This window comes from Sminthopsis crassicaudata, chromosome 3 (assembly GCF_048593235.1).
Source record: "Sminthopsis crassicaudata isolate SCR6 chromosome 3, ASM4859323v1, whole genome shotgun sequence".
Classification (NCBI taxonomy): Eukaryota; Metazoa; Chordata; class Mammalia; order Dasyuromorphia; family Dasyuridae; genus Sminthopsis; species Sminthopsis crassicaudata.
In genome coordinates, this window is record NC_133619.1 from 164,337,865 (window position 1) to 164,355,421 (window position 17,557).

General features: G+C 35.9%; 1 protein-coding gene across 1 annotated transcript; it reads right to left on the minus strand.

The window, feature by feature from the left end:
• Positions 1-238: 238 nt before the first annotated feature.
• On the minus strand, positions 239-1,399 carry LOC141561943 (putative E3 ubiquitin-protein ligase TRIML1). The gene has a single exon (XM_074301987.1). The coding sequence runs from the start codon at positions 1,397-1,399 to the stop codon at positions 239-241; it is 1,161 nt and encodes a 386-aa protein (XP_074158088.1).
• Positions 1,400-17,557: the final 16,158 nt, after the last annotated feature.

Below are 17,557 nucleotides of genomic sequence, written 5' to 3' on the forward strand. Positions count from 1 at the left end.
AAAGTGGCGAACCAAATTAGGTGCTGGAAGAACAGCCACTAAAGGGAAAGGAAAAAAAAATGACCTGTCCTCTTTTAAGACAATAAGAATAAACAAAGTAGGCAGTATTTTCTTGGTTTAAATAATCACACTTGACCATTTCAACAGGAATACAAAGAAATAGAGTGCCACTGGCAGTGTTATCTTCATTCAGTTTTCATAGTCATTCTTAGTCATTAGTATCTGTGAAAGCCCTCTACTATGGACACTTGGGGCAAATGATCAGTGAAACAGGGGTGCTCTCATCTTTTGAAAGGAAAGCACAGAAATAAGGGCGAAGAGGCCCTTCAAAATCTATGTTTATTATGCCATTAAGGTATCCATATATGGCATCATAAAATGCTATATAACTCATTTCATAATCAAGAAAAATGCCCACTATGTGTCCAGATGTGCTGCAATGATAGCCCTTTTCTGATTTCCAGACAATGGATTCATTTTCAGATGTGGAGCCTAGGATGGTTCTTCCGTGCTTAGGAGAGAAGATCAGCCCCTTTTTCCTGGCTGGATCTTTACAGATGCCCAATTCCCATTCGGTCTTGTCACCCACCTCCACTTCCCAATAATGTTTTCCTGAGGTGAATTCCTGGGCTCCTAAAACCCTAAGAGCAGAGTCAAGTCTCCCTTTGTTGTCAGGCAGGTCTTGACAGATACTTCCATACTGGACCCTCTTCAGATCTTCAGACAGGAGGAGATGAGGATGGGCTGATTCAGGATCAAAAGTGAAATCCTTGTAGAAACTCATGAGCATTTCTCTCATACCTGTGACAGGGCAGGTAGGGCAGGAAAGGCAGGAAAGTTGTGGTTTTTTAAGTAGGAGCTCTTCTTTCTTTTTCCAAGTGCCTGGCATATTCTGGATCATTTCCAAGGGCATCTTGTCCAAATTCTCTTCTACTTGGAGCATCATTTGTTGCAGACTCTTGGTATGTTTGGACAACTCATGCTCCTTGTCCTCCAGTTGGACTGCATTGTCTCTGTATTGCTGCTGTAGCTCTTCAAGGTGTTGACATTCTTCATCCCGTAAGAACTCGTGAATTTTCCCATATTCAGAAATAGCTGACTCTTTCAAAGTGCAGGTATGCTCTGTGAATTGTGCCTCTCCTCTTCTCAATGTGTCCCATGCAGTTTGAAGTTTCTCTTCTTTTGTGTGAAAGATCCTCCATATCTCCCGGAGTTTGTTGTTGCACTTGTCAGCTGCTGTCTCCAAGGGAAGGACTTGGTGGTCCTTGTGCTCTGGGTCTGATAAACAGGAATCACAGAGGGCTCTGTGGTCTTCCTCACAGAAGAACATCACTCGTTCTCCACGTTGATCACGGGTACTGAGGCCCAGCTCTTTCTGCAGCAGGTGAGGTTGGAGCATCTTGCCAGTGGTGCACTGAGTCTGCAGGTTCCTGCTCAGCAGCAAGTCAGCCTGTCTGATGAATGACTCCCCTGCACTCTGTACAGGTTGAGGTTTCAGTGACTCTCTCACTGCCCTGGAGAAGACACAATCTGCACTCTCAGTCACCCAGTCAGTGAAGTAGTTTAGGCAGATGAAAGCAAGTGAGACCTAGCTGGAGGCTTTCAATGAAACTCTTGCTTGTATGTTCCTAAGCTTCCTTTTCCTAATTCCTTCCTTTTCAGGTAGGGAGAGAGCTAGCTCCTGCCCTGGAGCTCTGGCAGCAAAAAAAGTATTGGCACTGAGTTGTGTGAGCCTTTTATATCTTTTCCCATGCTTAGCCCTTCTCTTAACTCCACCCCCCAAAAGGTGACAACTCTTGTCTTTTGAGAGGACTTCCACCCTCTGCTTCAGGGCTGAGTTCTCACCTTCCTTCTAATCCCACCCTTCAGAGTCAGCATCTCTTGAGAAGAAAACTCCTTCCCTCCCTCTTAGTATTTGGAAAGATCTTCCCATTGGGTCACTTAGCAGTAACATTCTCATTTGCAAACCTCAAGATATCACCTTTCTGATGTGCTGAGATGGAAACATGACAAGGAAAGACACCCCCCGACCACCCCCACCCCCATCCCTACCCCGCATGCCCCCCATCCTTCCCCACCCCAGACAAAATCTTTTTTTCAGAAATTGCTTCCCACCCATGGCTCCCATGAAGAAAACAAGGATCAACCTTTGCTATCCCTCCCCCTTATTTTCTCCTTTTTGCCTCATTTCCTAATTATGATTCAATCATCAGATTAAGATATCTTTATATGTATAAAAGATTTTTTGGGGGCGGAGCCAAGATGGCAGAGAAGATACATGTGACTGTGTAAGCTCCTTTCTTCCCTCACAACCAACTAGATTTAATCAGCCTCAGAAATAGCGTTGGACTGATAGAATCCACAAGGACTGGAAGCACAACTTACCAGCTGAAGAGAATCTGGAGTTTCAGCAGGAAAGGTCAGCTCCCAGGGGAGGAAGAAGAGAAGCCAACACAGAAGGTGGGGTACTGGCACACTGTGCCACTCGCTTTGGGGAGGGCTCTGGGATCAGAGAATCCACCAAGATAAAAGAATCTGGTACAGGCTGTTAGCCCTTCTCTGCTTATATAACAGCAGTTCAGAAGAGAATCTAAGCCACTTTAAAATTTAAAACCAGATTGGATCTTTCCAGATCCCCGGGGTGACTCAGCAGATCTTGGCACTGGGGCTGTGGCCAACATAGGCAATCCAGGCTTTTGCCTCTGGGAAGTTAAGAGATTGAAGTGTGGGCGGGGCGGTAAGTCATAGTGCCTGGCTTGGCTGGCTGGAGGCTGTGGAACGGAAGTCCCAGAGAAGCGGAACCTTTGAACTAGGGACCGCGGTTTCTGGCAGACACTTCCAGTTTGAGTGCAGGGGCTTTTCACATCACCTGCTGCAGACATCCACGCCCCACCGGGACGCATAGGCTAGGCTTTGAGTCGCCTTTACTGTTCAGTCTCGAACCTCTGGGAAGCCGCTAAAACACAGCGCCCTCAAAGCACAGCAGTGCTAGTCACCTCTGAGGCACATCCAGGGAGGGGTGGGGAACTCTCTCCCAGAGCTCTCTCTTAGCTCAGGCGCAGGGGCCGCTGCATCCATCTGGCCTGGGAGGAAGCTGGTAAAGAAATAAATAAATAATTTCCTACCCCAGGGACAGACCCCAAAAGATTTTTTAAGTATGAGCAAGAAGCCCAAAAAAAACATAGATTCCTTCTACACAGAAAAAGAGCGGGTATTCAACCCCGAGGAAGTTAACAGCAGAGAGCCAGCCGATAACAACCTAAAGGGGAACGATTCCTGCCCCCCATCACATAACTCTCTCCTTGAAGAGACTATTAAAAAGTTAAGAGAGTTTGAAGAAAAATGGGGAAAGGAAAGACAAGCTATGAAATTGGAGTTGGAAAAAATAAAGAATTCACAGGAGATGCAGGGAAACAAAATTAGTGAATTAGAAAAGGTAAAAAAATCACAGGAAAGTAGGATTTCTGAATTGGAGAAGATAAAAAAGTCTCGAGAAAATAGGATTTCTGAATTGGAAAAAGAAAATAATTCTCAAAAAAAAATTAGGGAAATGGAAAAAAATTCAATAGAGCAAAATAACTCATTCAAAAATGAAATTGGGCATTTAAAAAAGAACGAAAAACTGTGAATGAAGAAAATAACTCCTTAAAAGTCAGGATGGAATAAATAGAAATGAATGATTCATTGAGAACCCAAGAATCAGTCAAACAAAACAAAAAAAATGAGAAGCTGGAGAACAACGTCAAATACTTACTGGGAAAATCTATAGACCTGGAAAATAGATCTAGGAGAGATAATCTGCGGATCATTGGACTTCCAGAAAACTATGACCAAAAAAAGAGCCTAGATTCTATTTTACAGGAAATTATCAAAGAGAACTGTCCAGAGATAATAGAAACAGAGGGGAAAGTAGATGTTGAAAGAATTCATCGAACTCCTTCTGAAATAGACCCTAAAAAAAGAACACCACGGAATATTGTGGCTAAGCTGCAGAATTACCACACAAAGGAGAAAATCCTGCAAGCAGCTAGAAAAAAACAATTTAAATAGCAAGGTGCCACAATAAGGGTCACACAAGATCTGGCTGCCTCCACATTAAAAGATAGAAGGGCCTGGAACCTGATATTCCGAAAGGCAAAAGATCAAGAATTACAACCAAGGATAAACTATCCAGCTAAGTTTAGCATCTTTTTCCATGGAAGAAGATGGTCATTCAATGAAATAGAGGAATTCTATATGTTTCTAAGAAAAAAACCAGACTTAAACAAAAAATTTGATCTACATCCACAAGACTGAAGAGAAACAGAAAAAGGTACACACAACCCTTGAGAACTATATCTCTGTTGTGGGTATATAGAAAGTATGCATGGATAATTTGATTTTACTGATATAAAAGAAAAAAAAAGGAGGGGGTGTAGTAAAGGGAAGGGGGTAGTATCAGAGAAAGGGGAGGGAGTGATAAAAAGAGGGAAACTACATCCCAGGAAGAGGCATAGAAAATACACCATATCTGAGGGAATTTAGAGAGGGGGAGAATCATTGTGTAAATCTTACTCTCATCAGAAGAGGCTCAAAGAGTAAATAATTGTCATATTTGTTTTTCAGAGAATTCTCTCTCACCTCATTAAAAGGGGGGAGAGGAAAAGGGAAAAGGAAAAGGAGAATAAGGAAAGGGACGTGGAGGGAGGGGGGAGGGATACTAAAAAAAAAAGGGAGGGCTGTGCGTCCCAAGGGGGGTCTATAAATTAAATATTGGGGAAGGGGTTCAGGGGGATCAAGGGAAAGAGCATAATCTGGGGATAATATGATGGCAGGAAATACAGAAATAGTAATTTTAACTGTAAATGTGAATGGGATGAATGCTCCCATCAAACGGAGACGGATAGCAGACTGGATCAAAAATCAGAACCCTACAATATGTTGTCTACAGGAAACACACTTAAAGCAGGGAGATACATATAGAGTAAAGGTAAAAGGTTAGAGCAGAATCTATTATGCTTCAGGTAAAGCCAAAAAAGCAGGGGTAGCTATCCTTATCTCAGATCAAGCAAAAGCAGAAGTTGATCTAGTTAAAAAAGATAAGGAAGGAAACTATATCCTCTGAAAGGTAGCATAAATAATGAAGCCATATCAATACTAAACATATATGCACCAAGTGGTATAGCATCTAACTTTCTAAAGGAAAAGTTAAGAGAACTGCAAGAAGAAATAGACAGTAAAACTATAATAGTGGGAGATCTCAACCTTGCACTCTCAAATTTAGACAAATCAAACCACAAAACAAATAAGAAAGAAATTTAAAAAGTAAATAGAACATTAGAAAAACTAGGTATGATAGACCTTTGGAGAAAACTGAATGGCAATAGAAAGGAATATACTTTCTTCTCAGCAGTTCATGGATCCTATACAAAAATTGAACATATATGAGGACATAAAGATCTCAAAATTAAATGTAGGAAGGCAGAAATAATAAATGCCTTCTTCTCAGACCACAATGCAATAAAAGCTACATTCAGTAAAAAGTTAGGGATAAATAGACCAAAAAGTAATTGGAAACTGAATAATCTCATCTTAAAGAATGACTGGGTGAAAGAGCAAATTATAGAAACAATTAATAATTTCACCCAAGATAATGACAATGATGAGACATCATACCAAAGTCTGTGGGATGCAGCTAAAGCAGTAATAAGGGGAAATTTTATATCTTTAGAGGCTATTTGAAGAAAATAGAGAAAGAGAAGATTAACGAATTGGGCTTGCAACTTAAAAGGCTAGAAAAAGACCAAATTATAAACCCCCAACCAAAAATAAAACTTGAAATACAAAAATCAAAAGGAGAAATCAATAATATTGAAAGGAAAAAAACTATTGAATTAATAAATAAAACCAAGAGTTGGTTTTATGAAAAAGCCAATAAAATAGATAAACCTTTGGTAAATCTGATCAGAAAAAAGAAAGAGGAAAATCAAATTGTTAGTCTTACAAATGAAAAGGGGCTCTTTCCACCAATGAAGAGGAAATTAGAGAAATAATAAGGAGTTACTTTGCCCAACTTTATGCCAATAAATTTGATAACTTAAGTGAAATGGATGACTTCCTCCAAAAATATAGGCTTCCTAGATTAACAGAGGAGGACATAAATTGCTTAAATAGTCTCATTTCATACAAAGAAATAGAACAAGCTATTAATCAACTCCCCAGGAAAAAATCCCCTGGACCAGATGGATTTACATGTGAATTCTACCAAACATTTAAAGAACAATTAGCCCCAATGCTATATAAACTATTTGAAAAAATAGGGGATGAAGGAGTCCTACCAAACTCCTTTTATGACACAGACATGGTACTGATACCTAAACCAGGTAGATCGAAAACTGAGAAAGAAAATTATAGACCAATTTCCTTAATGAATATTGATGCTAAAATCTTAAATAAGATATTAGCAAAAAGACTTCAGAAAATCATCTCCAGGATAATACACTATGATCAAGTAGGATTCATACCAGGAATGCAGGGCTGGTTTAATATTAGGAAAACTATTAGTATAATTGACAATATTAATAATCAAATTAATAAAAACCATATGATCATCTCAATAGATGCAGAAAAAGCATTTGACAAAATCCAACATCCATTCCTACTAAAAACTCTTGAGATTATAGGAATAAATGGACTATTCCTTAGAATAATCAGGAGCACATATTTAAGACCGTCAGTAAGCATAATATGCAATAGAAATAAACTGCAACCTTTCCCAATAAGATCAGGAGTGAAACAAGGTTGCCCACTATCACCATTACTATTCAATATAGTACTAGAAACGCTAGCCTTGGCAATAAGAGCTGAGAAAGAGATTCAAGGAATTAGAGTAGGAAATGAGGAAATCAAACTATCACTCTTTGCAGATGACATGATGGTATACTTAGAGAACCCCAAAGACTCTGCTAAAAAGCTACTAGAAATAATTCAAAATTTCAGCAAAGTGGCAGGATACAAAATAAATCCACATAAATCCTCAGCATTCTTATATATCACCAACAAAATGCAACAGCAAGAGATACAAAGAGAAATTCCATTCCAAACAAATGTTGAGAGTATAAAGTATTTGGGAATCCATCTACCAAAGGAGAGTCAGGAATTATATGAGCAAAATTACAAAACACTTGCCACAAAAATAAAGTCAGATTTAAATAATTGGAAAGACATTCAATGCTCTTGGATAGTCCGAGCGAATATAATAAAGATGACAATACTCCCCAAACTAATCTATTTATTTAGTGCTATACCAATCAGACTCCCAAGAAACTATTTCAATGACCTAGAAAAAATAACAACAAAATTCATATGGAAGAATAAAAGGTCGAGAATTGCAAGGGAACTAATGAAAAAAAACTCAGAGGAAGGTGGTCTAAGTGTACCTGATCTAAAGATATATTATATAGCAGCAGTCTCCAAAACCATTTGGTACTGGCTAAGAAATAGAACGGTAGATCAGTGGAACAGATTAGATACAAAGGACAAAAAAGGGTACATCTATAGCAATCTAATCTTTGACAAACCCAAAGATACCAACATTAGGGACAAAAATTCATTATTCGGAAGAAACTGTTAGGAAAACTGGAAATTATTATGGCAGAAATTAGATATGGACCCACACTTAACACCATATACCAAGATAAGATCAAAATGGGTCCATGATTTAGGCATAAAGAATGAGACCATAAATAGATTAGAGGAACAGGGAATAGTCTACCTCTTAGACCTGTGGAGGAGGAAGGAATTTATGACCAGAGGAGAATTAGAGATCATTATTGATCACAATATAGAAGATTTTGATTACATCAAACTAAAAAGTTTCTGTACAAACAATACTAATGCAAACAAGATTAGAAGGGAAGTAACAAATTGGGAAAACATTTTTAAAAGGAAAGGTTCTGACAAAAGTCTCATTTCCAAAATATATAGAGAACTGACCCTGATTTATAGGAAACCAAACCATTCTCCAATTGATAAATAGTCAAGGGATATGAACAGACAGTTCTCAGATGATGAAATTGAAACTATTTCCACTCATATGAAATAGTGTTCCATGTCACTACTGATCAGAGAAATGCAAATTATGACAACTCTGAGATACCACTACACACCTGTCAGATTGGCTAAGATGACAGGAACAAATAATGATGAATGTTGGAGGGGATGTGGGAAAACTGGGACACTGATGTATTGTTGGTGGAGTTGTGAAAGAATCCAGGCATTCTGGAGAGCAATTTGGAACTATGCCCAAAAAGTTGTCAAACTGTGCATACCCTTTAACCCAGCATTGCTGTTATTGGGATTATATCCCAAAGAAATACTAAAGAGTGGAAAGGGACCTGTATGTGCCAAAATGTTTGTGGCAGTTCTTTTTGTTGTAGCTAGAAACTGGAAGTTGAATGGATGTCCATCAATTGGAGAATGGTTGGGTAAATTGTGGTATATGAAGGTTATGGAATATTATTGCTCTGTTAAAAATTACCAGCAGGAGGAATACAGAGAGTCTTGGAGAGACTTAAATCAACTGTTGCTGAGTGAAATGAGCAGAACCAGAAGATTACTGTACACTTCAACAACAATACTGTATGAGGATGTATTCTGATGGAAGTGGAAATCTTCAACATAAAGAAGATTCAACTCACTTCCAGTTGATCAATGATGGACAGAAATAACTATACCCTGAGAAGGAACACTGGGAAGTGAATGTAAATTGTTAGCACTACTGTCTATCTATCCAGGTTACTTATACCTTCGGAAGCTAATAATTAATGTGCAACAAGAAAATGGTATTTATACACATATATTGTATCTAGGTTATATTGTAACACATGTAAAATGTATCAGATTACCTGCCATCGGGGGGAGGGAGTGGAGGGAGGGAGGGGATAATTTGGAAAAATGAATAAAAAAAATTCAAAAATAATATCTTATTTTTCCCAGTGACATGTCAAGAAAATTTTTAGCATTTATTTTAATAGGATTTTTATTTCCAAATTTTTCTCCCTCCTTTCTCTTTCCTTCCTCTGAAGATGGTAAATATAGTTTATACATGGCTATCAGATAAAACATTAATTTATTTATTTATCTAGAACTTTTTTTGGACTAGATGAAAGAGGAGGTTCTTAGTCTCAACTGCTACCTAGCCTCTCCCATTTCATCCAGTACCATCTCCACTCGATCTTGCCAATGAGTCCAGATGGTCTGGAGAAGAAAGTGAGGCAGGTGACCATGCACAGCCCTCTGCTCTCTTAAATCCAATTTACTTGCGTGTCATGGCATTACCTCCCTGATGTCATGGTCTTTTTTGAGAACAAAGGACAAACAATAACAATTTCATATTAGTGACAGTTATGAAAAAAAGAAAATATCAAAAGAGGGGAAAAGCATGAGAAAGATTAAAATGAAAATTTTTTTGACCTACATTCAGAGTCCAACAGTTTTTTAACTGCATTTTCCTTTGTGAGTTCTTTGTACTGGTCTTACACCATTATGAGTCAAGAAGAGCTGAATCATTCATAAGTGATCACCACACAGTGTTATTGATACTGTGTACAATGTTTTCCTGGTTCTGCTCATTTTACTTTGCATCAGTTCCTACAAGTCATTCCAGATTTTTTTTCTGAAATTTTTGTTCAACATTGTTATTGCACAATAGTATTCCATCACTTTAAGGAATGCTCCCTTTATTCCTATATTCTCTGATATTTTTCACAGGAAGGGGTTCTGTATATTGTCAAGTTTTTTCAGCTTCTATTAAAATAATTATATAATTTCTGTTGGTTTTGTTATTGATATGTTCAATTATATTGATCATGTTTCTAATATTGAACCAACCTTGCATTCCTGGTAGAAATCCCACATGATAATGTATAATTCTTGTAATATATTACTATAATCACCTTGCTAGTATTTTGTTCAAAATTTTTGCATCATTTATTAGGGAAATTAGTCTATAATTTTCTTTCTCTGTTTTGGCATTTCCTGATTTAACCATCAGAATCATATTTGTATCATAAAAGGAGTTTGGTAGGATTCCTTTACCTATTTTTTCCAAATAGTTTTTGTAGTTTTGGAATTATTGTTCTTCAAATATTTGATAGAATCATGAATTTATCTAGACCTTGGAATTTTTTTCCAAGGGAGTTCATTAATTATTTGTTTAATTTATTTTCCTAAGATAGGATTATTTAGGGTTTCTATTTCCTGATCTATTAGTCTAGGAAAATTGTTTTTATTATAAGTATTCATTTATTTCATTCAGATTGTCAGATTTAATGGCATATAATTGGGCAAATATTTCCTAATGATTGCTTTAATTCCTTTTTCTTTGGTGATGATTTCACTCTTTTAATTTTTGATACTGGATATCTGTTTTTTTTTTTTTTTCTTTTCTAATCAAATTAACCAATAAACTAGTGTATCTTTTTGTTTGTTTCACAAAATCAGTTCCTATATTTATGAACTCAAAAGTTTTTTGTTTCATTTTGGTTTTATAACTTTCACTCTTATCAATCTCACATTTGACCTTTTAGGATTTCCAATTTGATGTTCAATTGGGGATTCTAATTAGTTTCTTCCCAAGTTTTTTTTTTTTTTTTTTTTTTTTTTCAGTTGCATGTCCAATTCATTATTCTGTTCTTTTTCCATTTTGTCAGTGTAAGAATTTAGAGAAATATATTTTCCTCTAAGTATTGCTTTGGTCAAATCCCACAAATTTTGATCTGCTATCTCATTTTCTTTAAATTATTATTTCTATGATTTGTTGTTTTACCCATTTATTCTTTAGGATTAAGCATTTCATTTACAAATAATTTTTAATCTATTTTTCTACTATCCTTTGTTCAATGTAATTATTTGCATTATGATTCCAAAAGAATACATTTAATATTTCTGTCTTTTTACATTTAATTTAAGGCTTTTATGTCCTGTTACATGGTCTGTTTTTGTCTAGGCAGCATGTGCTGCTGAGAAAAAGGTATATTCTTTTCTGTTCCCATTCAGTTTTCTCCAAAGGTCTATTATATCTTACTTTTCTAATAGTTTATTGCCCTCTTTCACTTCTTTCTTGTTTATTTTTGGTTGGATTTATTGAGTTCTAAGAGGGGATAGTTGAAGTCCCAGTGACATAGTTCTGCTTTCTATTTCTTCCTATAATTTACTTAACTCTTTTCTCTTTTAATTAGTCTATTTTTGCTTTAACTTTTTCTACTAGCCCTGCTTTTCTTATTTAGACTAAAATATAACAGATTTTGTTCCAGACCCTTACCTTTATTTTGTGTTGTCTCTTTATTTCAAGTGTATTTCTTGTAAACAATATAGTCTATTATAGGATTCTGATTTTTTGATCCATTCTACAATCTGCTTCCACTTTAATGGGAACATTCATTCCATTCACCTTCATGGTTATGATTATTTCCTATGTATTTCTCGCCATCCTGTTCTTCCTTTTTGTCCTCTCTCTTTCCACCCTATTCCTTCTCACCAGTATTTTGTTCCTTTCTACTATCTCCCTGACCTGGCCTTCCTTCTGTCAGTTCCACCCTCCTGTCCCCTCCTTTACTTAATTTCCTCCTCTTTTCTTTCCCTGTTGAGAAAAAATATATAATACATTTCTCTATTTAACTAATATTATTCCCCCTTTGAGCCAATACTTAATGAGAATAAGGTTCAAGCGATGCTCATTGACTATCCTCTCATCTTCTACTCCATTGTAATAAATCTTTTGTGCCTCTTCATACGAAATAATTTACACTATTCTATCTTTCTCTTCTTTCTGCACCCATTATATTCTTCTTTCTCCTCCCTTAATTTTTTTTACTTCATTTCCTCAAATTCACTTTATGTAAATATCCTGAATGTATATTCCTTATAATTGTACTATAAGTGATTACTGAATGGATGTTGCCCCAGTCAAAATGAAATCTGTAAAAGACCTTAACTCAAAAAAGCCAGGGTCTCCCATTTCACCCAACTCCAAGTCCAGTGACCTCATCTATATCTTGGCACTGGCCCCAGATAGGATTGGAGGAGAAAGTGAAACTGGTGACTTTGCACAGATCAAACTTCCTTAAATCCAATTCACTTGCATGCCATAGTATTACCTCCTTGAACAATAACAACTATCAGTGATACAATTTTTAAGAATTACAACTATCAGATTCCCATGTTTTCTTTTCCCTTTTTACCTGTTTATACTCCTCTATGATCTGCATGTTGGTGGTCAAATTTTTTTTCTGAAACCACCATGCTTAAAATTTTAAAATTTCTTAGAATACCTTAAACTTCCATCTCAATCATATAGAACAATTTTTGCAGCCATTCTCCAATTGAGGGACATGCTCTCAATTTATATGTATTTTTCCCATCACAAAAAAGAATTATTGTAAATATTTGGGTACATATGGACCCTTTTCTTTTTTCTTTGATCTCTTTGGGATAAAGCCAACATCAGAATCTTTGAACTATCTAAAAGCTGTAATCAAAAGGAAGACCTAGACAACAACTTTCAAGAAATTATAAAAGAAAACTTCCCTGATATTCTGGGGCCAGAAGCTAAAATTGGCATCAAAAGAATCCACGAATCACCTCTGGAAAAGTCTCTCAGCCACAGACACAAAGATGACTCCGGACTCCATCTTTGACCAGCCACGTGATGGCCCTTCTGCCTCCTTTACTCCTCCACTAAGACCAAGGATTCAGTCTGATCCCAAGGTCCTCCAGAGAGTTAGTCTGGATTTTGCATTTTGGCACCCAATGTGGGACTGAGAGAGAGTCCTCTGTGTCTGCAGTTGAGAGACTCTTCTGAGTCTGAGACTCCCTTAAAAACCTCAGGACAATTACATCACTACAGTACACTGAGCATACTCCAACAGTTAGGAGAGCCATTACATCACCATATCACATTAAGTATATATTTAGAGAATCATAATCTCACACTGAGTAGGTGCTTAACTATAAGTACCATGCTATCCTTGTTTCAAGTATACTTTTTTAGAGTTCTGGCCCTCTACAGTAGACTTCATGTCTGCTTTTGGCTTTTTATCTCAATTAATTTCTAATTTATTATTATGAAATTTTTTTCTTAATTGTGCTCTCAAATCTAAGACAATGTGTTTGTGTGTGTGTGTGTGTGTGTGTGTGTGTGTGTGTGTGTGTGTGTGTATTCATGCATGCACACATACATAAGGGTAGGCCCCATACAAATGCTGTTCAATCTTGTTCCACTAAATCTATTCTTCATCTTGGCATTGAACTTTATAAAGAAAGCACTAAGGATATTTGATAGGGTGACGTGTATAAAGAATTTTAAGGTCATAGATTTAAAGACTGGAAGGGACTGTGAAAGTTATTTAGTCCATTTTACCAATAAGGAAACTGGGAGACTGTGACTTTATTTAGATCCTACAGGTAGCAAGTGGCACATCCAAGACTCAAATCCATGTCAAACCCATGTTCAGATTTATTTATTTTTCTACAGCATTCTAACTCAAGCCTTAATCATCTTTCTGTTAGATTATTAGTCACTTAAAACCCCCCCACACAAATGCCAAACAAATTCAGATCTCACTGAATCATTCTCCTTCTTAAGAATCTTCAGTGCCTTCTCTTTGCCTCTAGAATAAAATGCAAATTCATTCATTTAGCATTTAAAGTCATTTGTTATCTAGTCCCAAGCTCTCTTTTCTGGATAATCAAATATTACTTTCTCTTACTCACTTTATGTTTCAGCAAATTAGCCTATTTGCTGTTCCTATCACCCACTATTTCATCTTCTCTTTCCATATTTTTTAACAGTTTGTCCCCTTTTCCTGGAAGGTTCTCCCTCCTTATCTGTCTTTTGGAATGTCTTATTGCTTTTAAGGGTCTTTTAAGCCTTTGTTGATGGGTCCAATTGTTAATATCCTTCCCCTTCATTCCCACAAAACAAAACTAAAATATTTTTTGTATTTATTTTGCTTCTATTCTGTATTTACTCATTTGTGAACACAGTATATCCTCCCTTTAGTAGATAATCTTCTTCAGGTCAAGGACAGTATATTTTATGTTTGTCTACTCAGCACATAAGACAATATTGGCAAATACCAAGCATTTAAAAATGCATGTTACTTGATTGTATCACTTCCTAGATCCAAATCAATCAATTAACAAGCATTATTCAGGACTTAATATTTGTCAGCCTAATGATAATAATAGCTAGTATTTATATAGTGCTTATATAGTGTGACCTCATTTGGGATTTTCTTGCAAAAATACTGATTTTCCATTTCCTTCTCCAGTTCATTTTATAGATGAGAAAACTGAAGCAAAAGAGAGTTAAGTGACTTGTCCAGGGATACACAACTAGTAAGTGTCTGAGGCTGGATTTAAACTTAGGAATATGCAGAAAAAGCATTTGATAAAATCCAACATCCATTCCTACTAAAAACGCTTGAGAGTATAGGAATAAATGGACTATTCCTTAAAATAATAAGGAGCATATATTTAAAACCTTCAGTAAACATCATATGTAATGGTGATAAACTAGAACCTTTCCCTGTAAGATCAGGAGTGAAACAAGGTTGCCCACTATCACCATTACTATTCAATATAGTAATAGAAACTCTAGCCTCGGCAATAAGAGCCGAGAAAGAGATTCAAGGAATTAGAGTAGGAAATGAGGAAATCAAACTATCACTCTTTGCAGATGACATGATGGTATACTTAGAGAACCCCAAAGACTCTGCTAAAAAGCTATCAGAAATAATTCAGAATTTTAGCAAAGTGACAGGATACAAAATAAATCCACATAAATCCTCAGGATTTTTATACATTACCAACACAATCCAACAGCAAGAGATACAAAGAGAAATTCCATTCAAAATAACAGTCGATAGTATAAAATATTTGGGAATATATCTACCAAAGGAGAGTCAGGAATTATATGAGCAAAATGACAAAACACTTGCCACAAAAATAAAATCAGATTTAAATAATTGGAAAGACATTCAGTGTTCTTGGATATATTCAGTGAATATAATAAAGATGACAATACTCCCCAAACTAATCTATTTATTTAGTGCTATACCAATCAGACTCCCAAGAAACTATTTTAATGACCTAGAAAAAATAACAACAAAATTCATATGGAAGAATAAAAGGTCGAGAATTGCAAGGGAACTAATGAAAAAAAAGTCAGAGGAAGGTGGTCTAAGTGTACCTGATTTAAAGCTATATTATAAAGCAACAGTCACCAAAACCATTTGGTATTGGCTAAGAAATAGACTAGTTGATCAGTGGCATAGGTTAGGTTCACAGGGCAAGATAGTGAATAAAAATAGCAATCTAATCTTTGACAAACCCAAAGATCCCAAATTTTGGGATAAGAATTCATTATTTGACAAAAACTGCTGGGAAAACTGGAAATTAGTATGGCAGAAACTAGGCATGGACCCACATTTAACACCACATACTAAGATTAGATCAAAATGGGTCCATGATTTAGGCATAAAGAACGAAATCATAAATAAATTGGAGGAACATGGGATGGTTTACCTCTCAGACTTGTGGAGGAGGAAGGAGTTTGTGTCCAAGGGAGAACTAGAGACCATTATTGATCACAAAATAGAACATTTTGATTACACCAAATTAAAAAGTTTCTGCACACACAAAACTAATGCAAACAAGATTAGAAGGGAAGTAACAAATTGGGAAAATTTTTTAACAGTTAAAGGTTCTGATAAAGGCCTCATCTCCAAAATATACAGAGAATTGACTTTAATTTATAAGAAATCAAGCCATTCTCCAATTGATAAATGGTCAAAGGATATGAACAGACAATTTTCAGATGATGAAATTAAAACTATTTCCACTCATATGAAAGAGTGTTCCAAATCACTATTGATCAGAGAAATACAAATTAAGACAACTCTGAGGCATCATTACACACCTGTCAGATTGGCTAAGATGGCAGGAACAAATAACGATGAATGTTGGAGGGGCTGTGGGAACACTGGGACACTGATGCATTGTTGGTGGAGTTGTGAAAGAATCCAACCATTCTGGAGAGCAATCTGGAATTATGCCCCAAAAGTTATCAAAATGTGCATACCCTTTGACCCAGCCATACTACTACTGGGCTTATACCCCAAGGAACTACTAAAGAAGGGAAAGGGACCTGTATGTGCCAAAATGTTTGTGGCAGCCCTTTTCATAGTGGCTAGAAGCTGGAAGATGAATGGATGTCCATCAATTGGAGAATGGTTGGGTAAACTATGGTATATGAATGTTATGGAATATTATTGTTCTATAAGAAATGACCAACAGGAGAAATACAGAGAGGCTTGGAGAGACTTACATCAACTGATGCTGAGTGAAACGAGCAGAACCAGAAGATCATTATACACTTCAACAATGATACTGTACGAGGATGTATGCTGATGGAAGTGGATTTCTTCAACATAGAGAAGAGCTAATCCAACTCCAATTGTTTAATGATGGACAGAACCAGCCACATCCAGAAAAGGAGCACTGGGAAATGAATGTAAACTGTTATTTTTACCTTCTGAATCCAATTCTTCCTGTGCAACAAAAAATGCGGTTCAACACACATATATTGTATCTAGAATATACTGTAATATTTTTAACATATATAAGACTGCTTGCCATCTGGGGGAGGGGGTTGGGGGAGGAAGGGAAAAAATCTGAATAGAAGTAAGTGCAAGGGATAATGCTGTAAAAAATTACCCATGCATATGTACTGTCAAAAAAATGTTATAATTTTAAAATAAAATAAAAATTAAAAAAATAAAAAATAAAAAAATAAACTTAGGAATAATCAGGCCCAGCATTCTATCCACTGTATCACCTCATTGTCCTAAAACCAATATACTGACTGAATATTTGCCAGAATAATAATAATAGTAATAAAGGCTAGAATTTATGTAATGCTTACTATATGCCAAATATTATGAAAAGTACTTTATAAATATTAATACCTGTCCCAGGAGCCAGATGTTTTTATTGTGTACATTTTACAATTGGGGAAATTAAGACAAATAAAAGTTAAGTTACAACTACTATGGATTCTGGGACTGGATTTAAACTCAGATCTTTTTGACTTCAGGTGACATTGTCTATCCATTGCATCAATTAGCTGCCTAGACAAAATAATCAAACAAAATATTGCCCTGTCTTTAAGATATTTTAAAAATAGAACCTTTCTAAATTCTAACCATTTAAAAAGTTTGAGAAAAATGTTATTTTCAATTTTTGACTGAAAAAGTTTGAAATTATTTAAGGCCAAATACCTAGTAAGGAAGAAATTTGAAATAATCAATCCTAAATTAAAAAATAAAAAATGTACTCATACTAGAAGTTATAGCTAATGAAAAAAAAGTTTTCCAAAGTGATATTATTTTCAATAAAAGAATAAACTTACCTAAATCAAATGTGTGCCATTTTTGTTGTTAAAGATACGAGCATAGAATAGAATCACAAAACTGGTAAATACTCAATTGCACATTATTTTCAAATAAATGAGGAT

Coding starts and splice junctions, on each gene's coding strand:
- LOC141561943 (XM_074301987.1), bottom strand. CDS start 1,399: ATGCTCCAACCTCACCTGCTGCAGAAAGAGCTGGGCCTCAGTACCCGT.